Consider the following 15,894-nt stretch of genomic DNA (forward strand, 5'->3'; position numbering starts at 1 on the left):
TGCAAAACCCCCCAGAAGAACACAACGTCTCAGAAGGGACAACTCAAAAATCTCATATTCTCAACCTAAGGAACCAAGGGAAAAATTGATCGAAACAACTTAAGAGAAAAGGGAAACAAAAACTTAAGGCAAGGAAGTGCTAAGAGCGGGTACCAAAAATCGAAGTCGGTGACTAATAGATGAGATTCAGGGTGAATTCGTGCAACTAGAGGAGGTCATTGTGAATTCTTATTCGAGAAAGATTTCAATTTCATTATTCTGTGGCAAATACGACGCCTGTAGTTTCAGATTCATACGAAGTCACGCGCCGTTTGGGTTAGACATTTGAACACGCATTCGTAATGCGAAGACTGCTCGGTGTTTCACGCGCCACGCGACCTGATCATCCTATTCGATATAAAATAATATCGATTTTTTCAATTCTAATATAAAAACTCTTATATTTAGTATATACACTATATAAAGATTTTATATTTATTATATACACTATACAAGGGTTTTATTTTAGGATCGGAAGAAATATATATAAAAAAAAAGCACAAATACATATTACATGGCTTGCTTTAATTTTTAAAAACCCAATAACAACAGATATTTTTGGAAAAATCCCAAAAAAAATTTATTGATTTTAAAATGACAAATCAAGAATATTACAAAAATGTATTGTTATTTGCTTTTGAGTGTAGTAATTTTTTTTACAAGTATAGTAACCAATACTAATTTAAAATTTTAAATCAACAGTTATTTTTTGGGATTTTCCCATATTTTTTGGCAAAAAAAATAACAACAAATATTCATATTCGTATTCATGCAAGCGCGAGCAACCCATTTACTACAAAATATAAAAACATAAAAATATTTTATTTATAATTATATAGATAATATGGTTTATTACAAGTTTTGTTTAAATATTCAACTGCAATCATGATTAGTATATTACAACCTTTTTTACAAAAAAAAAAACAAAAAAGTCATTAGCAATAAGAATAAAGAAGCTAAATAAACTTTCATATTGACTCATATCAATAATAATGTATTGTTAATATACAATTAATTTTGGCAAAAAAAATACAATTTATAATACAATTTGCACATTATAACATTATTCATGAATTTATATCGTACAACTTGTTTTTATTATCAGAGTACGTTGTATAGTGCATGAAAGCTTGTAGTCGTAGTCATGTTGGCTATATTAAAATGTTTTTAGAAATGGAAGTTAGAATGAGAAGAAAAAACTGGTTTTCCACAAGATCATGCCGATAAAGCAGTCTGCTTTAAAATAATATAAAATAGAAAATTATGAGAATTATATTACTCTATATAGATGGGAGAAATTAAATCTCTAAGATCTTTTATGTTTGCAGAGAATAATACTGAAAAAATAATTCTTTTAATTTTTCCTTTAAAATCCAAAATTTGAAAAAGAATGCAAAGTTGATACACAAATATTCTTCATAAAAATGAGATAATTAGTCCAAACTTAAAAAAAAAAGAGGTTATTTTTATCATCAACGTTCTAGTTTCCAAAGAAAATGTGTTGGGGTTACGTGAGTGAGAGTGTTAAAAAGAAAAGGTCACGCTTGCTTAGGATTATGGGAGTGTAAGTATATAAATAATACTACCTTCAATTTTGTATATGAGAGTTAAATAAATACTTTAAAGATACTAAAAAACTAATAAATTAGTCATTCGTTTGTGTGTTAATCTCTCTAAACTATCTTTTTTGATCATATGTATTGCATGATTACAATTATCCTTTGATAGGAATTTTTTTACAATCAATAAGGATATTTTGAGAAAAGATAAAAAAAATGAATTAGAATTTTATATTTATAATGAATTCAACTCTCAATTAAATTTATGGTTAAGGTATAATTTAACCCTAATCTTATTTTTTAGGTGCAATTTTGTTCATAATTTTTTAGTGATGTAATTTTGACCCTGATTATTTTCTTTTGATGTAATTTTGCTGATCAGGATCAAAATTGCACCTGAGAAAAAAAGATCAGGGATAAAATTGCATTGAGAATAGGATCATAGGTAAAATTGTACTACTAAAAGATGAGGGACAAAATTAAACCTAAGAAATAAGATCAGGGTCAAAATTATACCTTACCCTAAATTTTATATTAATAACCGAAACAGTAATGTGTTTTTGGGTAAGGTAAAGAGCCAAAGACCAGCGGCATGTCGCGTGCATGACAGCGAACTAGCTGAGACAAGTGCAGGTTGAGCTCCGGTTATTACAGTTTTTCAAGCACACTACAGCGAATTATTTCTCTCTTATCTATTCTTCTCAGAATTATTATCCTGATTTTATATAAAAACTAATTAAACTAATTTAAGTATATTAAAAAAATTAGTTAAGTTAGTTATTGTAAATATACGTATTGTTTTCTAAATATTCTTATTAATCAAGTGTATTGGCTAGAATATTATTATTATAAAGATTATCTCAGGAAAAAATAGATGAAATGAAAAACAAAATAAAATTAAATCTTATATTTAGAATCAAAATAAAAATCAAATAAGCGTTTATATTAAAGATAGGAGGAGGTAATATTGTCCTTTGTACAAGAATGATGATAATTTAATTTTATAAAAATCTTAAAAACGTAGGGTAAGAGTCAGATTGTGACTAGTGATCAACTAACACAATGATTAGGTTCCCTTGTCACGTTGAGTGAAAGCAATATTCATACCCATCTCATCTGCTTAATTAGAGGAATTTACAAAATCTTCAAAGGTATATTCAAAGGAATTTATTATTGACTAATTAAGTCCCCAAAATCATGATGTTTAAAACCTAACTCAAATTGGATGGTCATGCCAATGAACTATTATCTCAGTTCTTTGTTCAGTTTAAGAGCTCTGAAAAACTCTCTCAGTATACTTATTGTCAGTAAAAGCGCATGATTTATCTTTTTAATATTCATTTTTTAATAATTTGATTGTGGAAAAATATCCTCATTATCATGTTTTCGTAACTGTAATACCATCTCCGGTCTTAATTATAAGAGCCAGTTGACTAATTGAGGATATTAAGGAAATAAATTGAGTTAGTTATTTGTTCTAAGTAAGTGTTGTCTTTCCTAAAATATCCTTGCTAATCAGTGTATTGACTAGAACTATCATTGTTAGAAGGGCTATTTTGGAAAAAAATATATAAATATGAAAGAAAAAGTGGATTATGGTTTTATATTTAGGACCGAAGTAAAAGTCAAACAGGATCTTATATTAAGGATCGGAAGTAGTACAATCCAAGCTAATTCATATTAAAAAAATTTTAATATGCAATTTTTTTAATAATAAATCTATTTTTTAGAAGAAATGTTAGTTATAAGATTATCTTTAAATTTTATACCTATTAAAATAAAAAAAATTAATTAAAACATATAATAAATTTATATTTAACCTGGACTATCCAAAATTAATCTGAATAGTCTAAATTAAAATGAATACTCTGCTTATTATTGTGATAAATATGGAACATGCTCCCGAGTTTGTTCTATATCTTGAATGGAGGAAGCTGTCATTGGGAAAAAGTTTAATACACTCATAAAGTTCAGTCCTATGAATTGTGGCTTTTAATTCATCTAATATGTCATCAGTAATTTCCTTTATACTCTCTTCTTTTTCATACAAAGTGAATATATTACCTCCTGTTCTAAGCTAAACTATACATTTAATCCTTTAATTTTATATAAAATTTTAATTTGATCCCTTAATTTAAAAATATACTTTCAGTCTTTTAACCCTAAAATTATTAGTATCAAATGATATTTTTTGTAAAAATTATAGTTGTTTTGAATATTAAACTTAATATGTTAGTATTAGTAATGTTTATCACATTAAGAGTTTAATATAATCATTTTTTGTTAATAGTTTTAGAGTTAAAGGACTAAAAGTTTACTTTTTAAAATTAAAGGCTAAAATGAAATCTTGCGTAAAATTAAAAACTAAAAAATATATTTTAGTCTCTATTCTAAATATTAGTTGGTATTCAAAATAGTGAAAATACCCCTTCAGCCTACTTCCTAATCCTAGCCCTCTAAAATCCAACAAATCCTCTAAACCGAAAAAAACAATCATATCCCAAAAGAAATTCAACAACTTGTGTCGTTTCTTCCTTGGCTTTTACTAGCATCCCTTGTTGAAACATTCATACATTTTATTAGTTAAATGCTAGTGTAATTAAATGCAATTTGATTGAAAATTATTTATTTTTTAAAAAGTATTTCGTCACGTAAATAATTATAATTAATATGTTTGATTCTTTTAATTTTAAAAAAACATGAATTAAATTAAGAAAATTTAAATAAAAATAAATATATAAAAATCATAAAAATACCAAAAAAAATTAAAAAAAAATCTTAAAATACTAATAACTGTCAGAAATAACCAGGTCAGAGGACGCCACGTACCTGTGCTCCCATTCATTCTGCCTCGCCCTGGTCTCTCATCTTTCAGTCTTCAGTCTTCACTCTTCACTCAAGGCTCGTCATTTTTACCAGAAAAATAAAAGAAAAAAAAGCTGTTCATCGTCTCTCCTCACTCTTTCGTATCTCTCTTCTGATCTTCTCAGAAGCAAACAAGTAAAAAAAATCTCTCCATGGCTATTTCTTCGACGGACGCTACCGCCCAACCTTCACCGGTACCGGTGATCACGCCGACAATAACACCAATTCTGCCGCCATAATCAGCTCGTTCGAGCCCACTTACCTCCAGGACTTGCCTCGCCTTACCGACTACGTCCCGGACCTCCAAAGCCGCCCGAACCCGCTGGATCATAATCCCTACTTTCATACTGTGGATGGGTTCTACTTGACCCAATCTGACGTTGTTCTCCGGCAAATTACCTACGATCTCTCCGGAATCTTCCCCTCTCCCTCGCGGCATTTGGCCTACCACAGGGCTGGTCCGCGCAAAGACATTTACTTTGACTCGTCAAACGTACGCGCCGCCATTGTGACCTGTGGCGGTCTGTGCCCCGGGATGAACACCGTGATTCGGGAGCTCGTGACGGGATTGTGGGACCTCTATGGAGTGCGTGAAATTTTCGGTATTGTTGCTGGGTACAGGGGATTTTACTCCATGGAGCCTCGGCAACTAAACCCTAAGCTTGTTCACGATTGGCACAAGAAGGGTGGGACGGTGCTTGAAACTTCCAGAGGCGGTTTTGATCTCGAGAAGATCGTCGATGCCATAGAGAAGCGTGGTTTCAATCAGGTTTGTTCTATCTTGAGTTGGTTTGAGGAGGTGTGATACAAAGTGAGGATAGTGATAATGGTGGTGTTTTACAATGTGAGCACTGCTTTTTGTTTATTATGGACATTTTAGTCTATGAAGCCCAGGCTGCATGCTTTACTTTAGAGTATACATTGCTTGATAGATTCTTTTACTCTGTGAGGTTTCAAGAATTGGCTACCCAATTAATGGCCAACGTGCTGTGAGGAGACTCATAACGACGGTGTTCTAGAATGTGATTGACGCTTTGTGCTATATAATTTATAGTCATTTTTAAAGTTCACGCTTTGATCGGCAGTATACTTCGCTTGATACATTGTTTATTTTGTGTGACAAAGTGCCAGCTGCCAAGGTCTGGTTACCTTTTCATTATGACACTTTCTATAGTTGAATCTGAGTCATGCTTTCATTGCAATCATCATTGCTGATATGTTAGTTATATATTTGATCTAAAGATGGAAATATTGATTTGTGTAGTGATCATCTTAAAAAGAAGAATGAAGGTCACGCCTTGTGCTAAATTTTTTGTTGTCACTTGTCGGTCTTTGCAGTGATAAACACAGCAAAGATGAAAAGGCAGGGCTGGAATGATTTAACAAAGAAATTAGCCATTGATGCTTTTCTTTTTTTCTCCTTTTGTTTTGATCTTTATTTTGAATCGTTCACACCCATGATTAATGTTGCCTGAGTCATGGCATGTAGTATGAACATGGCTGGATAGGCTATTAGCAAGCTGCCCTAATATTCTAAGATGGACATGATTGCTTGAGAAGTTAAGTGCAGTTCAGAATTTAGTACGAGATATGTTTGTTTAGAGGTCATGCGTTAGCTCTTGAAATTCTTTGCTAGAGTGAAAATTTCGCTTTCCATTGTTGCTTGAGCGTGGAATATCCTACGTGTCCTGGAAGGTTTTGTTGGTATAAAGTTAGTTTCTCGTTATTGTTATTTTCATTAGTTGACTGGACATAACATGTGCATTGCCATGAACAATTGCTAACTAGACACCTGATGCGCACATCTCATGGACTTTAACAGGTTTACATCATAGGTGGAGATGGAACCATGCGAGGAGCTGTGAAGATATATAATGAAATCAAACGCCGCAAACTGAAAGTTGCAGTTGCTGGAATTCCAAAAACAGTGGATAATGACATAGGAATAATAGATAGATCTTTTGGATTCCAAACTGCTGTTGAAATGGCACAGCAAGCAATCAGTGCTGCTCATGTTGAGGCTGAGAGTGCTGTTAATGGTATAGGCCTGGTGAAGCTAATGGGTCGAAATGTAGGGCACATTGCTTTACATGCAACACTTGGCAGCCGCGATGTCGACTGCTGCCTAATTCCTGAAATAGATTTTTACTTGGAAGGAAAAGGAGGGCTCTTCGAATTTCTGGATGAACGACTGAAGGAAAATGGTCATGCAGTGCTTGTGGTTGCCGAGGGTGCAGGCCAGGACTTAATACCTAGAAGCGAAGCACAAAAGGAAGAGAGGGATGAATCCGGTAACTTAGTTTTCTTAGACGTGGGTGCATGGTTGAAGTCCGAGCTAAAGAACTGGTGGGACAGGGACCACCCGGGTGAGTTGTTCACAGTGAAGTACATAGATCCTACCTACATGATCCGGGCAGTTCCGGCTAATGCTACCGATAACTTGTATTGTTCCCTTCTAGCCCACTCTGCTGTCCATGGGATCATGGCTGGTTACACCGGATTTGTTGCAGGCCCTGTTAATGGAAATTATGCATATATACCATTGGAAGATGTTGCTCAAGCGAAGAACGCAGTGAACACAACAGATCACAAGTGGTCATGGGTGAGATCTGTGACCAATCAGCCGGATTTTGTGAGGTGCTAAACATCCAAACACATACGTAAAAGGTTCATAAGGACTTTCTTGTTATGGCATTATTTGCCTTCTTGTCATGTGACTCTGTTCGAAAGCGGTGCAGCTTGATGTTTTGATAGGCTTTTTAGTCTTTCTTGGTGGAAAGTGGATGAAACAGGGTGTACAAATTTGTGTCGCAAGACATTTTTTTTCCAGGGATCACATTGGCTGTGTCTTTTTACGTAAAAGCTATGTATGCTCAGCACTTGGATGCGATGATATTTGATAATATAAGAAGTAATGAATACTGCTGTTATATACTATTACATCTGTTTAATGTAAGAGTTTGTTGACTAATTTTTATAGATTTAGAAAATTAATTAAGTTATTTTTAATAAATAAGTGTTGTCTTTGTTAATCAAGTGTGATTTGATAAAATATTTAACATTTGTAACTATTATAAGAGCTATCTTGAAAAATTAGATGAAATATTTAACATTTGTAACTGAGCAATCTTGAAAAAATTTGATAATATGATGGACAAAATAGATTAAAATCTTATATTTAGAATTAAATTAAAAGTCAAATTAGTTTCGGAAGTAGTATTACAGATTAGAGTCAGCTTTTTATACTTTTGTATGTTTATTGATGGGATATAATTAGTATTTTTTTAAGGCTAAAATTGTATTCAGTATTCTAATTTTATTTTTCTCATGTATTCAGTTTAATTTTTTAGTTACATCCAGTGTACTAAATTTTAGCGCGGTGGATGACCATAAATCGATAAGCTTGAAAAATATAATTAGAATGATGAATGCACTTTTATCCTTTTTTTTCCTATTTAAAAAAAAAAGTTTAGGTATATGAACTTGCGTTTAAATCCGATTATTTAGAGAATGTTAAGCCCAATTGGAGTTTTTCTCCTGAGGTAATTTTTTTAATTCATAATGTTTGAATTTTTGACCTGAAGATGGAATCAATTAATAACCATCAAACTTCCGAATCATATTTCGGTAAAAAAGTTCTATCATAATGCTCCCCGCTAATGTAGTCCCAAATGTTAGTATTTTATATAAGACATATTTAATGTATTTATTAATTTTTTTAAATCAACACTATTTATTTCTTCCAACAATAATTAAGTGTGAGAGAGAGAAAATTAAGGAAGATGCTTAGAATATATTAAAAAAATACCAGCTCTTTATATAAGAGTTAATTGACTAATTTGAGATATTAATAAAATCAGTTATATTAGTTATTTGTAATAAATATGTATTATCTTTTTTAAAATATCCTTACTAATTAAGTGTATTGACTAAAACTAACAGTATTATAAGAACTACTTTGGGAAAAAAAAATGGAAAAACCATGATAGAAGAAGTGAATTAGAGTCTTATATTAAGATCAAAATAAAGTTAAAAATCACGATATTAAAAATCGAAAGTAGTATATCATATTAAATAATTTAATTAATATTCTTAATTTATTCAAATTAGATGTTTAGTTGTTAAAGAGCAGAGTAATTTCTCAAAACGCTTTGGACAAACTTCTGTTCATTGTGATTCGTGAATAAGTAGCTTGTGGCTGGGTACCGTTGAAGGATCTGGACTTTATGGCGACGGTAAACAAGACATTTTCTTTCTGCCGCTGCAAAAATAATTGATAATTATCTGTTTAATTCTATTAAAATGGATGCAGGAATGTTGAAGAACTAAGAACAAAGTTTCGCAGAGGTTTATGAGTATTTTTTTTTTTATGATAGGTTTAAAATTCGTTTTCGGCAAATACGCAGTATTGTAATGGATTATCTACAAAAAAAAAGATAGAAAAAAAATATTACAAACATTTTGCTAATTGAAAGAAAAAGAAAATTATGAATCAATTCAATTAGTTGGAAAATAAAATAACATCTTCAAATTTAACTCATTGTAATAAAAAAAATATTACTGATAATATATAATTGTTTACGTATTTTTCAACTTGCAAAATCTACTTGACAAATTTTCATCTACTTTTGTCCCTGCGTTTCTCTTTTTGTGAAGACGAGTATGGAGTAAGATTTCAGTATTCTATGCCATAGGACCCAATTTTATGCTTTGATTCCCTAAAGCAGGGGAAAGTGATAAAGAAAAGATAAGGTCACTTTGAATGAGGAATCATCCATTCACAATAGGATCTTTACTTTATTGGAAGAAAATTTTCCCTTTTTTCATTATTGTAATTGTGAATTTGTTTAGTTTTTATGCTTGGAAATGCTTCATTACTTTTTGTCTTTTTTTAAATCAAAGATAAAATTGGAAGGATCACTTTTTGATTTTGGTTGAAATATGAGTATCACATTCACAATTTCTTTTTTTCTAAATAGTCGAAAAGTCTGTCCCATCACTGTAAAGGTTCACTGAACTATTGCAAGAGAAAATAACAATCTAGTTATGCCTAAAACCTTTATTCTAAAACAGTACCATACAAAACTATAATTATAAATAAATAGAATTACAATCAAGTTCTACATAAAAGAAATAATTATAAAAAAATCACAATAATAACCTCAACAGCCTATAATAACAAGTTTTATAGTGAAAAATGATAATCTTTGAGACTTGTTTTTTAATTGTTTTCCTTACTTAGGACCTCATTATAATTCTCCTTTATAAATATGTGGAATGTACCGTTATTTTTCTATTTATTTAAAAAAAATGTGAGGGTCATTCAATCGTTATTCTTTTATCTTAAGCTTATCCTTATTTAATCGTTTACAAATAGAATAATATATCACTCATTTCACATTCAACCACCAGGAAAAAAAAAGTTTTCACAAAATTATTATACTAAATATAATCAAATTTTAATTTTCTACATAATTACATGTCATACGTTTTATAGAGAATGCTTCAAAAGAGTATTACTGTGTGTATGATTCATTTTCTCTCATTATAAAAAAAAATTGAATAAGCATAATTTTTATTTATTTATTTATTTTTGGGGCCATTTCCATCAGCCTCATCAAGAGATTGAACACAGAATGTCTTTTGTTTTTTTGGTGAAATAAAATTTTAGGAAATGGGTCGGGTTCACCTACGATCTAAGGACAAGAAAACTAACCCTTGACTCCAGTCCTACCTGGTGCCTAGCTTAAATTAAGATAGGAAGAGCTCCACGTGGGGGATCACCACATATTAAGAGTTGAGGCCTTGGCTTCGAATATGCCTCCTACAGTGCTACGATTGGAGCCACAACAAAGTAGCACTTCTCAGGATCAAACCTCCTCCTTTTAGTGAGAGAGTCCGACCCCTTTGCCAACTGAACCCACGGATGAGGGGTACACAATGGCATATTTTAAAAACATGTAAGAGAGCTACTAATAGGGTTAGGTTTGGCAAAAGAGGTTAGTCCCTCATAATGTGATGAATTAAAGTTTGAATTATTACTAGAAGAAGTTTTCACATTTAGTATCCGACAGTGCCTCAAATAAGATTGTTTGGAAAAAAAACACCTACACAACAATAACAAATAGGTGAATAAATAGTACTAATGCTTGGATGTGACTTTCCTCTTTATTCATAATGTTCATATATTGTTTGAATCTTGACTATACGATTAGGCCTTTGGCCGATCTTGGTGTCCCTGATGCGGAGGTTCTTGACAGTAGAAAATCCTGAACCGCAGCTATGTGTGATTGGTAGTGTGTGTCCAGAAACATTGGATGAGGTTTATGCTCAGATCCCGTCGCTCAAGGTATGAAATGTCCAAGTCATAATGATCGAAAATGGGCATATATTGTTCATTTAAATTTTTATAGGAAGGAATGTAAAAAGTTGTTATTGAAAATGGTATTTTAACTACTCCTCCGGTCCTTATTATAAGATCCCATTTGACTTTTTATTTGGTCCTAATTATAAGACCCCAATCCATTTTGTCTCTTATATTTATGTATTTTTTTCCAAGATAATCTTTCTAATAATGATAGTTTTAGCCAATATACTTAATTAGCAAGGATATTTTAGGAATGACAACACTTATTTATTATAAATAACCAACTTAACTTACTTCCTTAATCTCCTCAAATAAGTCAATTGGGTCTTATAATTAGGACCGGAGGAGTATATAATAGAGGTATTTCATGATTATTGAACAAATACTACCTTTAATCCTTAATATAAGAATTAATTGACTAATTTGAGTAGGTGAAAAAAATTAATTAAGTTAGTTATTTGTAATAAATAGGTGTTGTCTTTTTTAAAATATTATTGCTAATTAAGTGTATTGATTAGAACTAATATTATTATAAGGACTATTTTGAAGGGAAAAAAGAATAAATATGAGAAACAAAGTAAATTAGGATCTTATATCTAAAACTAAAATAAAAGTTAAACGAATTCTTATATCAATAACTGGAGTTAGTCTTCCGGTTCTAAATATAAGACTCATTTTGTAGTGTAAATTACATTACAAAAAGGGTTTTATATCTAAAACTAAAAGAATGATATTTATTATACAAAGAAGGCTTTCCGTGGATGAGTAAATTGGCCAGTGCAGAAATGATTTATTTCGGTCTCCAATCCTGTGATGTTAAATCTGGGAAGCTGTCGATAGACTTCAGCTTATGTTGCTTTTTGGTAACGTTCATGACATTATCATGTGATCCAACTCTGGGAATTGGTAGAAAATCATTTAATGTAGTTTAAACATATACAGACGCTGGTGAGAACAGTTGAGCATATGGTTTTTAGTTCTACGTAGGAAATGTGAAGAGAAATTAAAAAAAAATATTTAGATAGAATCAAAATTATAGTTTTAAAAGTATTTTATAATATATGAAGTAATATGTGAAAAAATTTATTCCGATTTATAAAAAATTACTTTTAACATGATACATAGACACCCCCAAAAACGGTACTCAAGGAAGTTATTGAATTGGTGAATGATACATTTGAAAAAAGAGTATCTATATTTGGCGAAAACATTTACAGATGTTATAAATAAAGAAGAATAATAAAGAATGGTACTATTCAATGGTGCTGAATACATTATATATGGCTTCTATTTATAGGTACAGTTTTACATCTTTAATAGAATCTACAGATAACATAATAATAAAAGATAATTACAGATAATGGGGATAATGAGAGATATTGAAGATATTGGGAGATAAGGAAGATAATGATAGATACATGGACATCCATAAAAATATTATATTCATAACAACAAAGATTTACAATAAGATTTGAACGGAGAAAAATAATTACAAAATAAATCCTTAAAGTTGCATTTTCTACTCTTGAATTTGTTATTCCAAACTACTTAAATTATTATTAGGACTTTTAGTAATTATTTTATTTTTTTGAAATTTTATTGTTATTCTTTCAAAAAATTAAGAGAGCTTCTTAGTTCTTAGTGTCATTGGGCCATACGTGTAAAGAGGTCATATTTCCACTATCGTGCTATGCTCAGTCTAATTATCTTTCCTATTTTGGCCAATCATTCTAATTATCTTCTAAAACACACCTGTAGTCAGTAATCAGTAGGTTTTTACTCGCTAAGGTCACTTCAAAAGGTTCCAACAATTAATTTAAATTTTGAATGTAATAAATTCAGCTAAAAATCTTATCTAAATGGTTCGATGCTCAATAGGAATCTGACAAATGTTCTTTCATAATTGAAGGACAAAAGGACCCTCTGAGATATAGACAAAATGCCTTTGTGAACCGGTCATAGCTTGACACTCTTTTTTGGGGGGGGGGGGTTATTGAAGATAAGAAGGATATTAATTGCGTGGATTATAATATTAATTAATCTTATTAATTCTAATTCTTTCAAAGTCTAAAGCATATTGGACCCCGTCATTAAAGCATTTTAATTTTGAGATCCTAGGTTATGTTTGATAGGAGGCATTAAAAATGAGTGGTTGGAACTGAGATTGCAATTGAAAAAATTCATTAAAAAAGTATTTAATATAGAAGATTGCTTGTTATATGAAATTAGACAAACCTATAAAGATGGGATTAGGGAATACCACTTCCCCTTATAGTATTCTCCAATCTCACATACATGGGTTTAGCTAATCCCATATAAGAAACAATTACTCATGCTAAATACTATTTTAATGATTTTTTCAGTTGCAATCTCAATCTCAATCCTTTATTTTTAATGCTTCGTATCAAACGGGACCTTAGTATCTGATTCGGAAGCATATGAACTTTTATTAAAGGGCACAAAGGCAATTTTAGTGAATGACACCGTAATGACCTAAGGATAAGATTAAGATAATTTTCTTAGCATATATTCTTAATTCTTAGTTTTAATAAAGAAAAGTGTACTTTTAAGGAGTCAATCATTTTATTCAATAGAAAATAACATAGTATGATCATTGAAAACAAATCATGGCAACTTCCTGCGGTAATTAACTCGGCCGACGTCCCTAGCTAAAGTACTCTTTTTTTTTTTCGGACCAGAAGCTAAAGTACTCTTATATTTTGATTTTTTCTCATTCAAATGATAATTAAGTCGGCCGACGTCCCTAGCTAAAGTAATTCAAATGATAAGAAAGATAATTATGACAAGCGAACCCTTGGTGTGGTTGAGCGGTGGGGCTCATCCTCCCTTAACCAAGTGTCGAGGGTTTGATCCTCGCCTTGGGCATAGAAAAGCTTTAAAACTCCGGGCCAGCTGTCCCATCCATCGAGGTGCCTACAAGCCAGCGAAAGGATTAGTCACTAGGTTCCCCAGTGGATACCCTGATGTTTCATAAAAAAAAAAGATAATTATGACAAGCAAATGAAGTATTCCTCCTCTCGTTTTTAATATAAGACTTATTAAATTAATTTGATTAAATTAAAAAAGTTAGATAAGTTAGTTAATTATAATAAATATGATATTTTTCTTAAAATACTATAATCATATTTTTTAATATTCTTCCTTTCTCCCTTACTTGATTATAGTTGAGGGAATATCTATAGAGATAATTTAGAAAAAAATTGATAAATGTGATAAATAGATCTTATATTTAAGACCAAAATTAATTTAAGAATTAGGTCATATATTTTATATGCTCTTAAAATTCATGTGTTTAAAAGTTGAATATATAGGATATTTAACTAAGAAAAAATTATAATTTATAGTCAAATAGTTCGACTTAGGTCAATTATTTTCCCAAATAGCGTATATTACTTTGCAATTAAATTAATACTATATGTTAAAATAAATTAGACATTTTTCAATTAATTCTTATGGGATTAATTTATTTAAATGAAAATATTATAAAAATTATCATATTAATATACTCTAAATTGAAGATTATCAATACAAGACCTCCTTGATAGATGATCTGTGTCTTAGAAAAGTTATTTGTGTTCGGTTGTAGTTACTTTTGAACTTTTTACAATAAATATAGACTCGCATTGTGGTGTAAAATATTTATCCGATTTTAAATATAAGATCTATTTTATAGTAAAATCATAGGAGTAATATTCATAGGAAATAGTTTTGTTTATAAAATCCTATCTCTTGTAGATAATATAAGAGCTCTTTAATTAATTTAAATAGATTAAAAAATTAGTTGAATTAGTTATTTATAATAAATATGATTTGATTTTCTTAAAGTATTCTTTTTAATTATAACTATCCTTAAATTACAACCCCTTGACATGTATAACCAAAAAGATATTTTAAAGAACAAATTACATGTTGGATGACAAAATAAAATGGGGTATAATATTTAAATATCTAACTATCTCTTATATTGACAAGTTAGTATAGATTTTTTTTAATCTTGATCTTTCTGATGATGCAACATACAAGAGAAAAGGGTTTAGTCATGGATCATAGTTTATATGTTGATAAGTATAAAACTAAGAAATACTTCTCGCTTCTTAATAGAAGACTTATTTAATTAATTTGATTAGATTAAAAAATTAAGTAAATTGGTATATGTTTTTATTAAAATGTCATAATTATTTTTTTTTCAGATATTTCCTATTACTTACTTGATATATTTAAAATTAAAATTAATTTAATAATTAGATTTTATACTAAGAAAAAAAAAAAGTTGAGGATGAGATGAGAGAGAAAGAGAGAGGACCAATTGGCAAGGGAAGCGATCCGATGCGGCTGGCGTGATTCCGAAGTCAGACGCGGCTCCAATCGCCTACGGCTACTTGTTGCTCTCTCCGTCGTACACTCTCTTTCTGTCCCCCCAAACGACAAAATTATTATCATATAAATGATAAATCTGCGGCCGCCTTGTTATATCTGGAGGATGATGATTGGTTAGATGTAAAAATATGATAATTATGACCGCAATTAGAAAAATTACTAGGAAATCTGAACGCAAGGTCCTCTGTTTGTCCGTTTCACCTTTTCATCATGTGATGCTTCCTTTTTAAAATTTTTTATTTAACTGCTCCCTCTTTGCCTTCAAATTTATATTTTTATTAATACATTATTTAAAAAATAATTTAAAAAATCAAAACATATTTTTTATAAATAAATAATTTAACTTATTTTTTAATATCATCAAATTAATTATCTAACTCTTATATTAAAAACAGAAAAAAAATACCACATTAGTTTTAAATATTAGATTTTTTTCAATAAAAATTATGTGTTTCAACACATAAGATACTTTATGAAATTTTAAGAAAAACTAATATATTTTTACCGAAAATGTCTACAAAATTTAAAAATTTATTAAAATTACTTGCCTCTCATTATTATGCTTCACTAACATGTAGTCCATTTGTTATTTAAATATCAACCATTTAATGGCTTTTCTTAATTTTATTAAGTAAAATGCTTCATATTTGAAACCAAAGAAGTACT

General features: G+C 30.2%; 1 protein-coding gene across 1 annotated transcript; it reads left to right on the forward strand.

Annotated features, from left to right (window-relative positions):
* Positions 1-4,605: 4,605 nt before the first annotated feature.
* Positions 4,606-7,400, forward strand: LOC114714365 (ATP-dependent 6-phosphofructokinase 2-like; the record flags this gene model as incomplete). The annotated part of the gene is made up of 2 exons (XM_028899095.1): positions 4,606-5,232; positions 6,286-7,400. Coding segments are annotated over 2 exons (1,449 nt in total), but the record flags the coding sequence as incomplete, so codon positions are not given.
* Positions 7,401-15,894: the final 8,494 nt, after the last annotated feature.

Source organism: Neltuma alba, unplaced genomic scaffold, assembly GCF_004799145.2.
Source record: "Neltuma alba isolate B1F8T4 unplaced genomic scaffold, ASM479914v2 tig00011501_pilon, whole genome shotgun sequence".
Lineage (NCBI taxonomy): Eukaryota > Viridiplantae > Streptophyta > Magnoliopsida > Fabales > Fabaceae > Neltuma > Neltuma alba.